The sequence below is a fragment of the Jaculus jaculus genome, chromosome 16 (assembly GCF_020740685.1).
Source record: "Jaculus jaculus isolate mJacJac1 chromosome 16, mJacJac1.mat.Y.cur, whole genome shotgun sequence".
Lineage (NCBI taxonomy): Eukaryota > Metazoa > Chordata > Mammalia > Rodentia > Dipodidae > Jaculus > Jaculus jaculus.
In genome coordinates, this window is record NC_059117.1 from 50,001,143 (window position 1) to 50,016,359 (window position 15,217).

The following is a 15,217-nucleotide window of genomic DNA, read 5'->3' on the forward strand; positions in this document are numbered from 1 at the left end:
AAAAAGACAACTATGAAAAAGATCTTGGAAAAACATATCGATTTAATATATGATCAAGAACTTGTCTGCTCCCTTTTGCCAATGTATCTCAAAAGCATTTACTCTTATTTAGTATGGACTCTGAGTTTCTTTGCAGTATATTATTGAACTATTTAATATAATTAAAATAGAGAAACCTGAATTCATGCATTTGAGAGTTTATTAAGTTAATAAGTATTTTATACAAAGGTAATTAATATTCATTAATAGCTGAATATCTACTTTTACAATGCAGATTAGATATTGCATTTTAGAAGAGAGTGGCTATTCTATACACCTATGTTGTCTATTTGGATTAATAAAAAATTCAGTTCAATACTTTTGTAACAGAAAAAATTAAAATACAGTTTTTAAATAGGTGAACTATCTTACATGAATGTCTTTCTGTTTTATACTATATTACCATTATTCTATGACAGGAAAAACTCTCTGACATTCTCCAACTGTCTGATAAATGACATTGGTGAACTAAGAGTAAGTAGAAGTGTTCAAAACAAATGAGTAAACATATTTTGACTGCTTGTTTCCATCTAAACTTAAATTCCTTTCTCATCCCTTATATTTAAAGGCTCACAAAGCATTATTAGTTAGCCACTACAGTCTATCTTGGTCATTTTTATTTTTGAAATTATTATTATCTTTATTTTTAATAAGTAGTTATAGGATTACTGGTCATAAGACATTGCCTCTAAATCTAGTCTTGCACCCTATGTCTCCAGACAAACTAAGTAGCCTTTCTAAAGACAGTGAGCACTACAAAATGACAAATATTATGTGAGAGATACTATTATTAATGCTTTTATTTGGATTACAATTTTACCATGTACATTCCAGAAATAGGACTTGTTTACAGCTAAGTAAATAGGATTATTTAATGTTTATCAATTTGTGCTAATTAAAGAAGCTCTTTATTAGGTTTACACAATGTGTTCCTGGTATAGGTATATGAGTAGATTTATATTTCTAGACCCTTGAGGGTGTCTTCACACTGGGTGAAATGAGATAGGTTTGCAGTCTTTTAAGCTCATTAAGTAAATGTGGAGAAAGGGCTCATGGGATGCTTAGAGATATAAAAATATATGAAAAATTGTGTAGATTTTGGCTATACCACTGATGACCTCAGGTGATGATGATGTTATGCCATGGCATTAAAGATCATCAGCAAGTAGATAGCTGGCTTGTGTCTGTTACATAAATGTTGCAAGTGCTAATGATCCTTCCTTTTAAAATGAGCCCACAGTCTCAAGAACACCTGTGAATCTACTATCTCCCTCTCTATCTCCATAACAGTAATGACAATAGAATGTGTCAGTTCTGATGTTGAGATTCTTAGGATTTCTACATCGAGGTATAGACAGATACCATTCTAAAACTGTTCATGTCACTAGAAAGTTTAAGAAAAATTCATATAAACACTTGAGAGTGACACTATATCTTAGGCCAGGGTCCATGTACAGATAGTTTCTCATGAGTGATAAGGCTAGTGAATCACAAATTCATCCTAACTGTGAGAGACAAAGTCTGTACAAATTTGATACTAGTCATTATAGATAATCAGTTCTACTTAGCATGACTCACAATTTTCAGAGGTCAGTGTGTATTTTTTAATCAGTAAACAGGCATACACAAACATGGGGGTGATCCTATGCTTAAAAATGGGGTACAGAAGGAAATTGAGTCTATAAAATCAATGATTCCTTAAAAATTCTAAGGCCAGAGGCAGGAGAGATGGTTTTGCAGTTAAGGAACTTACCTACAAAACCAAAAGACCTAGGTTCTATTCCCCAAGACCCACATAAGCCAAATGCACAAGATGAAGCATTTATCTAGAGTTTGTTTACAGCAGCTGAAGGCCCTGACATGCTCAGTATCTCTCTCCCTCTCTCTCTCTCTCTCTCTCTCTCTCTAATACATAAATTATAAAATAAATTCTAAAGCCAAAAAGTATGATGCATGAATCTCCTCAAAAACTGAAAGAAGAAAACAATTTATTCGTATGCAGATAGTACCATGGCTTTTTAAAGTGATAAGAGCTCCTTAATCTATTTGGTCAGCTTCAGCAAGGGATCAAACAGGTGACAGACTTGGCCTAATGTACTGAAAAAAAGATTGACATGGATTTTCTTTTTTATTTCAGAATTTATTTATCATGAATATGACCGAGAACATGTTCACAGATTAGAACATTCCAGCAGTTACTAAAAACGAAGGAATATCCATAAACACTCTTTGGTTAATATGGAATTTTAACTTTGCTGATTAACATGGTCATTAAAGGCAAATTGGGGTATCTGGTTCTGTCTCAAAATATCTTCAACCTTTTAGAGTAACTTGATTATCTTGTAGAAAAACAGAAAGTTGTAAGAGGATATTACAACAGAAATGTCTGTATGCTGTACAAGATCTGTAAGTTTTGGGGGTCTCCAGCTTATGTCTCTTGGATTTCCATATACAAAGAAATCCTTCACAAATGGAAATAATCAAAACAAAGCTAGAACCATCACTGATGTGGGAAGCCCCACATTTTGTCATGAAGCACAGAGAGGAATCTAGTCATGACTTGCGTTATTTATAATACCTGTCACTTAAAGACAGATATTAGAACTCTATCAGGAAAGAAGGCAACATTTTAGGTCAATGCTAGATCTCAGTCCAACAGCTAAAAAGTGGCTAACCCCAAAGTTAGGAGCTGACAGGTATCAAAATCACACATCTCCAGTTTATTTGTACTTAATCTCATAACAGTCTGCCACTGACTATTCTCAGGGAAACCCTGGTTCGTCTCCAGATGTCTGAAAGGAATGAAAGCATTCACTTTGGTCCAGAAACCCGCTGTGACTTGAAGCGGAGAGCATTCAATTCTAAGATTATATAGCACTCCCTTCGCAATGAGCCCTAACAATCTTAATAAAAAATCATTTCCCTCAAAATAGAGGACTGATTAGTGATGACCATAAAGTGGAATCAGGATGTTAACGAAGGAATCTCTTGGTTTTTCATTCCTGCTGCTTCTGGACTCATGTGCTAAATGTGTGCAGCTAACACCATGGTTCTCACTACGGCCCTGCGTGGCTCAGCAGCCGTTGACAGGCTTCAACATTCCTTTCCTATCTTAATAGCAGAACAGGGGATAGAAACTCCTTTAGACATAATATTTGATTTCAGTTTTCTAAAAGAAGAAATGCCAATGCTCAACATATTTCTAAATTATGAGCAAATTTATTAAAATGACATTTTTAAGGATGATTATAGAGCTACAATATCTTACAAAATTTAAATTTTATCTCAAATAAAATGAATTAATGCCAAGTATAATAATGACCCTAAACAATACATTTGGAAATTAATAATGATATATCTCAAACACTTATGCTTTTTCATTTTAAAGGAACTTATTCTTTTACCATTCAAGCTAGCTAAATCTAGAATAGTAACAATTTGCATATTAAAAACTAAGCCCCCCAAAACTGTCTTTTCATGGATTAAACAAACAGGACATATATAAATAAAAATAAATATTAAGAATAATGCTTCCTAGGCCATACTCACAAAGTAATTTTTAAAATATCAATATAGACAGCACATTTAAGACTGTTCAAAGAAAAAATATAATCATTCTTATAATTCCTTTTAAGTCTGGAAGTAAGGGCATAGTAAGGGTATAGATGTTCTAAAACAAAACATATGACTTTAAATCTTAAGTGTAATTTTAAATAATATTTGAGTTCTTTCAACACTGAAAGCCTGTGTCAGTTTTAGGATGTGGGTTTGCACACATGAACCTTTTGAATGTGTAACATATATGCTCTTAAATAATTTTTAATTTGCTATCTTGTCTAGAATATTGCCTTGAAAGTAAATCAAATTGCTTTCAGAAAAAATCAAAAGAGAGAAACTGTGAAGTCTGAAGCCAGTCTGTGTAGCTCAGCACTGTGTCGCTGTGACTGCATGGTCCTATGGTGACACAGGAGCCAGGAAAACCTTGCTGAACACGAACATTTATTCCTTCTGGGTGGACTGGAAGCCTGTTTGATTTTTTTTTCTTGTAAACTCTTATATACAATGTGAGTTCTAAAGAAAGTATGTTCATAAAAGATAAGGTTTCATGTGTACAGTGACTGAGTGTGAGGCAACTTAAGCGCCCATCACTGGGGTCTCCAGAGCACCCTGGCCAGCAAGGTAGACACCATAGAAAACACTAAATTGATGCATCCAGAAGGGGAAAGATTTATGCAGAATGTTAGAAAGACTTCTGCAGGTCATCTTTGAGCACAATCACCACCAGGGCTATAGGAAAGAAAGGACTTGAAACTGATGGTAAAATGCATTGTTTATTTATTATCAATTAAGAAACAAGGGAAGAAAAAGGACTCAACTGAAGATCATGATTAAGACAAAACTCATTAAGAGCAGAGCTTGGGAGGTAAGTTGCAGGACAAAACAATGATAGAAATAATAATGGAATGGCAAAATCCAGAGTTCCTAAGAAGAGCGGTAGAATGAATAGAGTGTCTACAGTCAAAGAAGAAAAAGAAAAAGCTTTATTTCTGTTCCAGTGTGTGTGTGTGGGGGGGACGGGGAGGTTCAGGAAGACTTCCAAGCTTAATCTTCCCTCTGAGTGTAGACTGATGGGCAAAGACCTAATGTAAACTTTTCTTATGGAAGAAAAACAACTATTTATAATTCAACAAAAATGTGAGGGTGGGATCAGCCATTAAGGTGCTTGCTGCAAAACCTAACAACTCAAGTTTGATTCCCCAGTACCTACATAAAGCCAAATGCACAAAGTGAAGCATGCATCTGGAGTTCATTTGCCATGTCTGGAATGATGTGCCCATTCTCTCTGTCTGCATCTCTTCCCCCCACCCTCCCCTTGAAATAAATAAATAAAAATATTTCTGAAAAGTTTGAGGGTGGCCATATTCAAAACAAACCAACAAGAATAAAAAAATTTCCTAGGAACCAGTAGCTGACTAAGAAACAAAGGTAGAAATATTTCATTTTCAATAGCAGCTTCAAAATTATGCATATACAAATGCTTCATAATACTTTAAAAATAAATATAATGGGCCTATAATAAGGAAAAATTCTCTAAATTTTAATGTTTAAAGAACACCTGAAATTAGTGGTTCAGGTTTATGAATGATAAGAAATAATGCTGGAAACATAGCAATCACTCTAAAATTCTTGTATTGAAGAGTACAATTTAAATTAAAACTCCAAACATGAGTGCTTTTTAACTGACAGAGTGATCCTGATATTGAACTGAAATTTCAGAAAACTCAAGTCTAAGAACCTTCAAACAAAAACAAGACAAAACCAAAAGCAGAAAGAAAAGGAAGGTAGAAGGTGTCCACCAGATATTATGCTAATTCTCACAAAGTCATAGTAATCAAGATTGTAACCCAAAGAACAGGAAAGGCTGACAGATGTGAGCTGAGGTTCAGAATGGAAATGCATCCTGTTGGTGTCAAACATACAACACCAGTGGGTAACAACAGAGGATTATTTGACAAGCAAGAGTGGAATCATTAGTAGAGAAGTCAGAAAAAGGTAGTTTTACTTCTCAACAGCAATCAAAATGAAGATGGATCAAGAGTTTATATTGATGCAAAAATCAACATCTAAATGTTTTAAATGTATGTGGGTGAAATTATAGAATGAATGCCTTACAAAAGGCATTTCTAGATTATAGAAAGACTTAAGTCAACAAGAAAACTCTAAAGAACATAGCTCAAGAGTCCCAAATAGTTATAAGCTAAATAAAATGCCACAAATATGAAATAAACATTATTGATAAAGCAGAGAATAGCTTATATAAACCAACAGACAAACAAGTAAATCTAAAAGCAAGAATTCAAATGATCTAAAGAAAAAAATTTCCCAAAGGAAAAAAAAAAGTTGAACTAACAGTGTATTTAAAAACCTAAAACTCATTAGAAATTAAAAAGAAGAAAAATGAAAGAGGGAAAAATTCATGTAAGCGTTTTTCAAAGTTATATAAAAATGACAGTCAGTTCTCAAGGTCGGTCAGGGGGTGACAATGGATACATTGAGCCATTGCTGCAAGAAGGACTTTGTAGAATGGCTCCAAGATATAACACAGCTGGAATGCAAGGGAGCCTTTCAAACCATTGGCCCAGAACTCCATTCTATGAAAGATGAAAGAAGAAGAAAGGAAGGAAGGAAGGAAGGAAGGAAGGAAGGAAGGAAGGAAGGAAGGAAGGAAGGAAGGAAGGAAGGAAGGAAGGAAGGAAGGATGAAGGAAGCCAAAAATAATGAAATGAGTCTTCTAGATTGCATATAGCTATATATAACTATATAATTATTTTGGAAAATTTATTAAATATGCAAAATTCTAACAACTAACAAGTTAGGATATAAAATTGAATAAACATTTGACACAATTTGGTGGAAAGAAATATAGTATTAGCTAAGAAAAATGAATAGAGGTAAGAAACAAATGCTATTTCTGCAGTGAGACATTCTGTATCTCCTCTTATCTTTTCTACCCTTCTTTACTTTTGTAAATTCAATAGTGGCCATATATTACTTTTATAACTAGGAAAAGCAGTCATTTAAAAAAAGAAGAAAAAGACTACTAAAGATAGAAAAACACATGCTGCATCCCTGTCAGGCCAAAAAAGACTAGGACTCTGAGAATATGTGCAGACAGGGGAGTTAAAATAACTAGAGTTTGGCTCTGTTCCCAGGATGGCAAACCAACTGGTTAGCTTAATGAACGTGAGGAGGAGAGTGAGCGCTTGGCTTCTGAAGAGTCACTGCCAAGCCGAGGCCTGTCACCGGGCTGGGCACAGGAAAGGTGATGCTATGTCGTCAGACAGTCACCAAGGAGTCATTTCTTTGATTCTACTGATTTTGGCAGGCACAGTGACCCTGCAGTCGGGGCAAATTCCCGCTGCTGGAGGAACAGCGCTTCTCGTCTGTCCTGAAGACAGCGTGAACACTGCACAGGTAGGTAGGTTTGCTTCCTGCCCTTAACTTGTAACCATGAAATAATTTCCGTGGGGTTACTTTTACACGTTTTTTTAAACACTGAAAAGAAAACATGCGTTTTTTCCGGGGGTGAGTTTCCAGGTCTGAAGGTATTCCAATCTTGTCTTTCTTCACCTCTCCACTGCCTGAGCCTGCCATTAACACTTCAAATGCATGTTATGGGAAAGAAAAAATTGTGGGTTATTTTTGCTGCTCTGGTAAAAAAAAAAAAAAAAAAAAAAAAAAGTCCATATTAGAGATGCTTCACTGGGGCTGTAGGAATTCTGTTTGCTAATGTATTTGTGGAGCAGATTGCAGGGTAAAGGTGAACCCAAGCTAACACCCACACTAAAGCAGCCTGCTCATGTAAGAGATGGATTCATACACTAAAATGTGTTGGCTGATTTATCCTTTAGTCATACCATTCCTGTTCCTACAATGGAGTTTATAAGTAGGAGATGTCAGAGTGTATCAGAGCAGGCCATAGCTACCAAGAGCTACATTCTAGCCACCTGTAGGAGATATGCCTCCCTCCTCCTACCACACTTGGCAAAACAGAAAATCCCTACTTTTTATTAAATAAACTAATAAAATAAATGAATGCTTCATACAAATGGACACATATTGTTAAGATATGAGTACTAGCATCTGGACATTTTGTTAATAATTGTACTAGTTCCCTGTTTTTTGACTCTATTAAACTGCTACTACCTGTTATTAGGATTATGAGGTGTTATTAGGCCAATAATAACAAATTATTAAATAACAAGTTTTTTAACTCTCATGAACTCCAGTATTGTTAGACATTTATGATTCTCAAAGATCATCGCCCTACTTTTGAACCTAGATGCCGTTTAACATTGAGCTCATAAAAACAACACATAGAGCTAATGGCTCTTTTGCCAATGGCATCTCTAAATTTTGTGTTTGAAGGATTTGAGGAGGAATTCCATGAGCCTAGATCTTCCTTAAGCTGCATTTTATTTTTCTACTTCCCTAGAGCTGAAGTTAGGAAGCAGGGAATATAAGAGCTGGCAAAAATTCCCTAGACCTCTTAATTTTTAAATTCCAAAAGAAATGGCATTGGGCTCTTGCACGAGTCATTTCTTTTGACAGAGTGGAAATGAGAAGAGACTAGCAAACGATTTGAACCCTCCCCAGCAGGGCACACTGTGGCATGTGCTCCATGGGTCCTCATGCTTTGATATGTTACAGCGGGAACTTTCAGAAACGACTTACTGGGTTGTACATCTGATTGAACAACTGCTCAGCTTGCTACATTGCAAAGTTGGGGAGGCATTGCAGCACAGACAGGGAAAGAAGGAAAGATCCAGAAAAACAGCATTAGCTTCAGCCAGCAAATCCAGTGCACTCGCACAGACAAGTTGGTTGTTAAAAAAGAAGAAATTTCAGTTTCTAAACATTCCACAGTGAAAGTGAACAGCTCTAAGGAAATACAAATGTTGACTTTGGCTCCTAAAAAAAGAATAGCTGGAATAAGAAATGTAAGGTTTTTGTTAATTTCCCCTTCTCAAGTGAAATTACCCATGAAATAAAGAAAGTTGTCCACTTTGGATGATACACAAGGTGCTGGCCTCCAGCAATGAATAAGAAGTAGTGCTTCTGACCCAACCCACAATTTCGTACCTGGACTTCAAAGATGGCAATAATAAACATTAATTAAATCTTATCACTAAACTTTGAGTTTCTTGATAGGAACATAAACCTTGATTTTGTGCTGGGTATCTAACTTGAAAAATTATCAATTAGCAAATGGCATGTTAGCAATAGCAAAATATTAATAAGCAAGACAATATCAGGCTGGCTTAAATGGGAAAGGAACAATATTAAGTCTGTGCAAAGACTAAGGGAACCATAATAAAGTATTATCTGTTTTTCTATTATGTTCTAGGTGCTTTAGAGACTATAATGATCGTCTGTAAATTTTGTGTAGAGATTTAAATGCACTGAATATTAATTTGGCATATTTGGTAAATCCCCACATGTTAGTTTGAGACTCAACATCAAGGTAAAGTACTGTAATAACGACTACTTTGCTTGAAGAGCCAGGACTTCTATTCCTTCAACTTGAACATGGTAAATTATTATTGTTTGCATGGTTCAAAAGAAAAAACCTCCTCAACTATGGAATTAGTTATAAAATTATTAAAGAGCATTACGACACTTCACTTTGAATTCTGTTGCTTCTTAATAGACTTCTGGAGGCATAAGTCAATGAACCACTACATCTGGAAGCTCTCATACTCAGTCAAGGCACCAGACAATACACACTGATAATCGTATTCTTTTCAATCCCTGGGTGGCTAACATGGCTGTACAAAATGAATCATTAGTCATACTTATAACAAGTACTTAGGCATGGCTTGATCAGCATTATAGAATCAGACTCACTGATAACCAATCATGATTTTCTCATACATGAACATTTAACTGTCATGTTTAGGAGGCTGGGATAAAATGCGTAGATTTCATTTCCTGTCTAGAATCAAGTTTTTACCATCAGAATTTGGAGGTGTCTTAAATAGTGAAGGGTTAATAGTGATATGTATGAAGTTGAGCATGGTGGCACACGACTTTAATTCCAGCACTTAAGAGGTAGAGGCAGGCGGATCGCCATGAGTTCAAGGCCAGCCTGAAACTACATAGTGAATTCCAGGTCAGCCTGGGTTGGAGTGAGACCCTACCCCAAAAATAAATCCCTACTCCCCCAAAAAGTGATGTGTATGAAAATGTTCTCCATAAACTTCTATGTTAAAATGAAGCTTACCAGTGTCAGAATGGTTAATAAGACAAAAAAGAAAAGTTAAAAATCACCATTTGAATTTCTTTGTCACTGACATCTAAACATATCTATGATCTTATATGGACTTTATGGGCAAAGATAAACTGAAAGCTCACAAATCTTGAGCAAAAGTACATTGGGAATTCATGGTATATTTTGGAAATAAACTATTCTGTTTTCAGCTTTCACTTAGTAAACCTTTAAGTTTTAGTTCGTAAGTCACACACTCTTATTTAAATGGAGGCCCAGGTATTCCTGAGATTTTATAGCAGCTTATTCTCCTTGAGCAAAGGATTTGTTTAGATGCAATTCACACATGGTTGGGTTATACTTCATGTAGACCTCAGGTCTTTCCTAGGGGTGGCTACTTGAGGTTTTTATAGAACTATTTATTAGTGGAAATCAAAGACTACTGAGAACAACATTTAAAACTTTCAAATTTAGTTAGTGCCAGAGAGCCAAAAATAACAACATAGCATCTGAAGGTTAGGCCTAAAATATTTAACTTATCATTACCTTGTTTAACTGTACTGTCCCATGCATTTAGGGAATAGTAAAAGTAAAGGTTGTATAAATACTTAGAAATAAGTTATTTCATGAATTCCTTTACTATAAGACAAACATTTCAGTCAATTTCAGTGCTGGTCATGTTGTAGAATATTAAAATTAAAGTGTGGTCAGTAATCATGCTAAGGTGTATACAGGATTTGGTTTGTAGGTTCCAGGAATTGCTATCTACCTGAGTCTAGAGAAAATGTATGCTGTCAATGATCTGTTGGGCATACCTGGGTATATCAAAGGAGACTACACTGAACTGCATAGATAACTGATTTCTAAAACTGATGAGTCATATACCTGGAAACTAGAAGCATCAGCATGTGTATCTTTCATTTTAGTTACTAGAGGATTTCAGATTCCCAGGATGACTTAAACTGAAAAGAGAGATACTGAGCTCATATCTTCAGAATTCCCAAGATGGATGCCCTGATCTCCATGACAGCACAACAGAGTGATGGTGGGCATCTTTCACCCTGGGGTGAGTTTGAGGACCTGCTCTTACACTCAGCAAACTACAGTGGAGGCAGAATCACATAGAGTGCCAGCACAAGGAGACAGTGCATCTATTTCTTTCTTGCATAAAGTTATCTTCAAATCTGACTTCTAACCACAAACCTGTTTTATTCAGGAAAACTAAACTATATTGTACAACACCTTCATGCATGTGTCAACAATGTATTTCATATGAAAAATGTATATAACAAAGTCAATCTCTATTTAAAAACCCTTAAATGGACAATTTAAACTTTTTTTAAACTTCCAGATCTCTGATTAGCTAAATATTGCTTTAATAAGGGAGATGTTTTATAGACTGTGAATCTGTGGACTTTCCATGTGGATTTTTTGCTATCTTTTTATCAATAGATTTGATCTGTATACTTATAGTTTATGTATTAATAAGCAGACTTTCCTAGTGGGAAATTTTTCATGATGAATTTTTAATATCTCCTGTGTACTGAGCACAAAATGGTTCTATATCAGTTGCATATTACATCACACAAAATAATGTATTTAACATTTATTCAAAATAATTGTTCCATGGAAGTATGCTTCCTTCACATTCCTATTCACCCATTTCATTTACTTTCTAAAATATAGCTAATAAATCTTCATCCTTTTGTACTATAAATCATACATAGTCAAACTTTATTAAATGCTTTATTTGAATGTTTGGATTCTTATTTTTTCTTCTGAGTTAGTTCAAAAGCTGTCAAAGAGAACAAAATGTTTAAACTCATAATGTGATGAGTTTATGTGCACAGTGAGTATAGACAAACCAAACAACATAGGGGGAAAGTCAAGGGAACATGACTGGAAATGCACCTCACAAGACTGTCCAGGTCAGAGAGAAGCACATGAATGCCACAATGCAGAGACCCTGCTTTCTTTTCCAGGGTCCTAAATACAGCAAGATTTCTTCTTAGACCATAAGGCCATTATTGATTCAGTACAGTCATTCTGCAGATAGGCTAAGGAACTACTACAATGAACTTCTAGAAACTTGATGCTGCCAGGAAAATTTTTACAACATTCTAATACAAAAACTGACCTAATTCTGAAAGCTGTAAAAGTTTATCAAAGCACAATGAAGTCCCTGTATCCTTTATTTTTATGCAAGCATTTTCAGTAACCTTTTCTGGTAGTTTAGATTTGCCCAGAGAGTGATAGCTGTTTTTTTTAATATATATACTATTTTCCACTTCTGCTACTATTTTATATTTTTCAAGTTTTCTTTAGACAGGAAACCTAAGATAATTTTTCAAGCAGATTTGATACAGACTTGTTAGTGATAAAGTTGAGCATTTAATTAATTCTCTTATCAGCAGACAGCAAGAGATAAAGAGTTTGTTTCTTCTAAAAAATGTTTTTTAGAATGTTTCTCTTTTCCATTTTATAAGTCCACTCTAAAATGAGCAGTTTTTTTTTTTTTTTTTCTTAGACTACACTTACCTTTTTTAACTGTGCTTCCAGTTTGCTACATTCCTCTTTCTTTTGTTCGATGGCTATTTCTAGAGATTTTAATTTGGAGTCTCTTTTCAGTCCAGCAGAGGCTAATGAAGACGCATGCTCTTTGAGGTCAATTAAACTAGACTGGAAGAGAAGGAATGCAAGTAAGTAAAGCATTGCTGTTTCGCCTAGCAATGTCTTCAATATGAATACAATGATTCTATGCCTACCAAAGAAAAAATATGAATTGAACAGAAAGGGCAAACACAGTCTTACTAAGGTAACAATAGTCAGCTCTGGCCAGGAAGTTAGAGTTGGCTAGCTTACAAACCACAGCAGGATCTAATGGCAGTAGAACCAAATATGACCAAATGATGTGGTCAGTAAATGCACTTTTCACATCTCAAAGTCAAGCTAATGAGGAATGTCCTGAGATGATCTTCAAGTGTCACAGCAAGGTGAAACCCATGGAACCTTCCATTTACATTTATTGCTGCCAGGTGGTGCAGATCCTAAGACAAATGTGAAATAAAACACTGAAGCTGCAGCTTGCTCCCCTCACCTGCTCGAGGGCAGATCAAGCGTAGAAATGTCCTGCTACAGTTATCAGTCTCCATTTCTTTAATGGAAAAATAAAATGATCACTATTTTTCAAATATTTTCTGGCAAATCAAAAATAAAGGTATTATAAATTTCAGGATAATGTAGACTTTAAGTGCTAACTTTTTGCAATGCAGAGTCAACAAATCCAATGACTCACCCAACTCAGATATGGAATTACCAATACTGCTCAGCCATCTACTACATCTAGATAATAAGAACCACCCTGTGTCCTTTAAATTCCAAAAACCAGAGAAATGATTACTTACCTACTAACACAATTTTACTACCTATGGGGAAATAATTCATTTCAAAATCTGGACTATAGGACTAAAGTGAGTCAGTTTCATCAGAATTCAAGCTGTGTGTACCTCCTTTCTGTCAACATTAGCTCACATAGGAAGACAGCACACTGTGGTCTCTCAATAGATACTGATGCTGCCACCGCTTTATGCTCGGCTGTTTCATGTGCACCAGAATGACCTTGGTGCAGAAGGTCATCATCAGCCAGCAGGATGCTCCTACCCACCCTCTCAGGAACAGGTCAATCATGTTCATTTTCCAAGTCAGGAAGTTGAAATTCTTATTAGTTAAGTGTCTTGTCCAAGGTTACCTAGCTATTAAAGACAGATTCAAGTCTCATACCAGGTCCACAATCTGATTTAAATGCTCTTTAGAAGATCACTTTCACAGAAGAGATACTAAAGGACTACAGTCATTTTGTCATAGTGAAGACACATGGTCACTCCCATGAAATCATAAGTTCCCTGCTAACTGCAGCTCCATGTTGCTGTTTGTTATTCATGAACTGTGAATTGCCAGCTATGATGGCCAGCTTTATTTTGACTAAGCTACACAGTCCCTAGTTAATAATCTAGGTGGTATGAAAGGATGCTTTGTTTCCAGACATGAGTAACATGTATAATCAGTTGACTTCAAGTAAAGAGATGACTCTCTGTACCCTGCATGGGTCTGAATCTAGCCTTTCTCATAAGATCAGAAATATCTGCTGTGGGTGACAGTACCCTGTGTGAGACAGTTTGCTCCTCCTGACAGTGAGCTTATACCTACTGGATTAGTGCAGCTTCCATTAGCATATAAATGACTCCTTTGCAGTGAATTTCTCCGAGATACTTTTCTGGGTCTGGCTCTGTTTGCTGGCAGACCTGTCAATGGCAGCATGAGGCACACTCTACAGGAATGGGAAATGCTGACTTGGGATCTGGCCATTGCTGACACTCATTACGGAACTATTTTCACTCCAAGCTTAAGTTCTACCATGCTACCAAGTTCCCATTCCCCAAGTACAAGCATTGATTTGTAAGTATAAACACACAGATGACACTTCTGATGGGTGGAGAATGTTACAGACAAGGACAAAGGTGGTATGCCTCTGTCATATGTGAATTACAGGTCCACCAAGTCAGAATTAGTGGTGCAGTGTGGTAAGGCAAATATTTAGATTTTTTAATGTTCCCATGAAAGAAATAATCTCTCTCTCTCTCTCTCTCTCTCTCTCTCTCTCTCTCTCTCTCTCTCCATATATATATATATATATATATATATATATATATATATATATATATATATATATGTTATAAAAGTAACAGAGAACTGGAGAGATGGTTCAGTGCTTAATGTGTTTTCCTGCAAAACCAAAGACCCACAGTAGATTCCCCAGTATCCATGTAAGCTAGATACACAATGTGATGCATGCATCTGTAGTTCATTTGCAATAGCTAGAGTTCTGGCACACCCATTCTCTCTGTTCTTTCTATCTCCCTGTCTCTCACTCTCAAATAAATAGATAAAAAATATTTTTAAATTTTATTTAGTTATTTGCAAGTAAAGAGACATAGAAGAAAAGATAGACAGATAGAGAGAGAATGGGCATGTCAGAGCCTCTAGCCACTGCAAACGAACTCTAGACATATGTGCTTCTTGTGCATCTGGCTTATGTGGGTCCTGAGAAATTGAACCTGGGTTCTTTGGCTTCCTAGGCAAATGCCTTAACCACTAAGCAATTTCTCCAGCCCCAATAAAATATTTAAAAAAATCTAACAGGCATAAATTTTAGGGATATAAATTCTGGAATTCCTCAAGTCAGGTTTGCATTACTGACAGAGAACATCCAACCAAGAGCTGCTTGTGGGAAAAAAAGGTTTATTTTGGCTTACATACTTAACAGGAAGCCCGGTGGTGGCAAGGGAAAATGGTGGCATCACCTCCTGGCCAACATCAGATGAATAGCAACAGGAGAGTGTGCCTCACACT

The 15,217-nt window shown here is 35.8% G+C and overlaps 1 protein-coding gene across 14 annotated transcripts in view; it reads right to left on the reverse strand.

Moving 5' to 3' along the window:
- Erc2 (ELKS/RAB6-interacting/CAST family member 2) overlaps positions 1-15,217 on the reverse strand; it is a 1,023,973-nt gene that overhangs the window by 564,090 nt on the left and 444,666 nt on the right. For 9 of the 14 annotated variants that reach the window (XM_045136003.1, XM_045136008.1, XM_045136006.1 and 6 more), the window contains 2 exons: positions 12,347-12,487; positions 8,275-8,310 (listed from right to left, as the gene is read on the reverse strand). In XM_045136003.1, coding sequence (XP_044991938.1) covers positions 8,275-8,310; positions 12,347-12,487 — 177 coding nt within the window. The remainder of the gene's footprint in view (positions 1-8,274; positions 8,311-12,346; positions 12,488-15,217) is intronic. The other 5 variants (XM_045136012.1, XM_045136010.1, XM_045136011.1 and 2 more) reach the window with 1 other exon arrangement.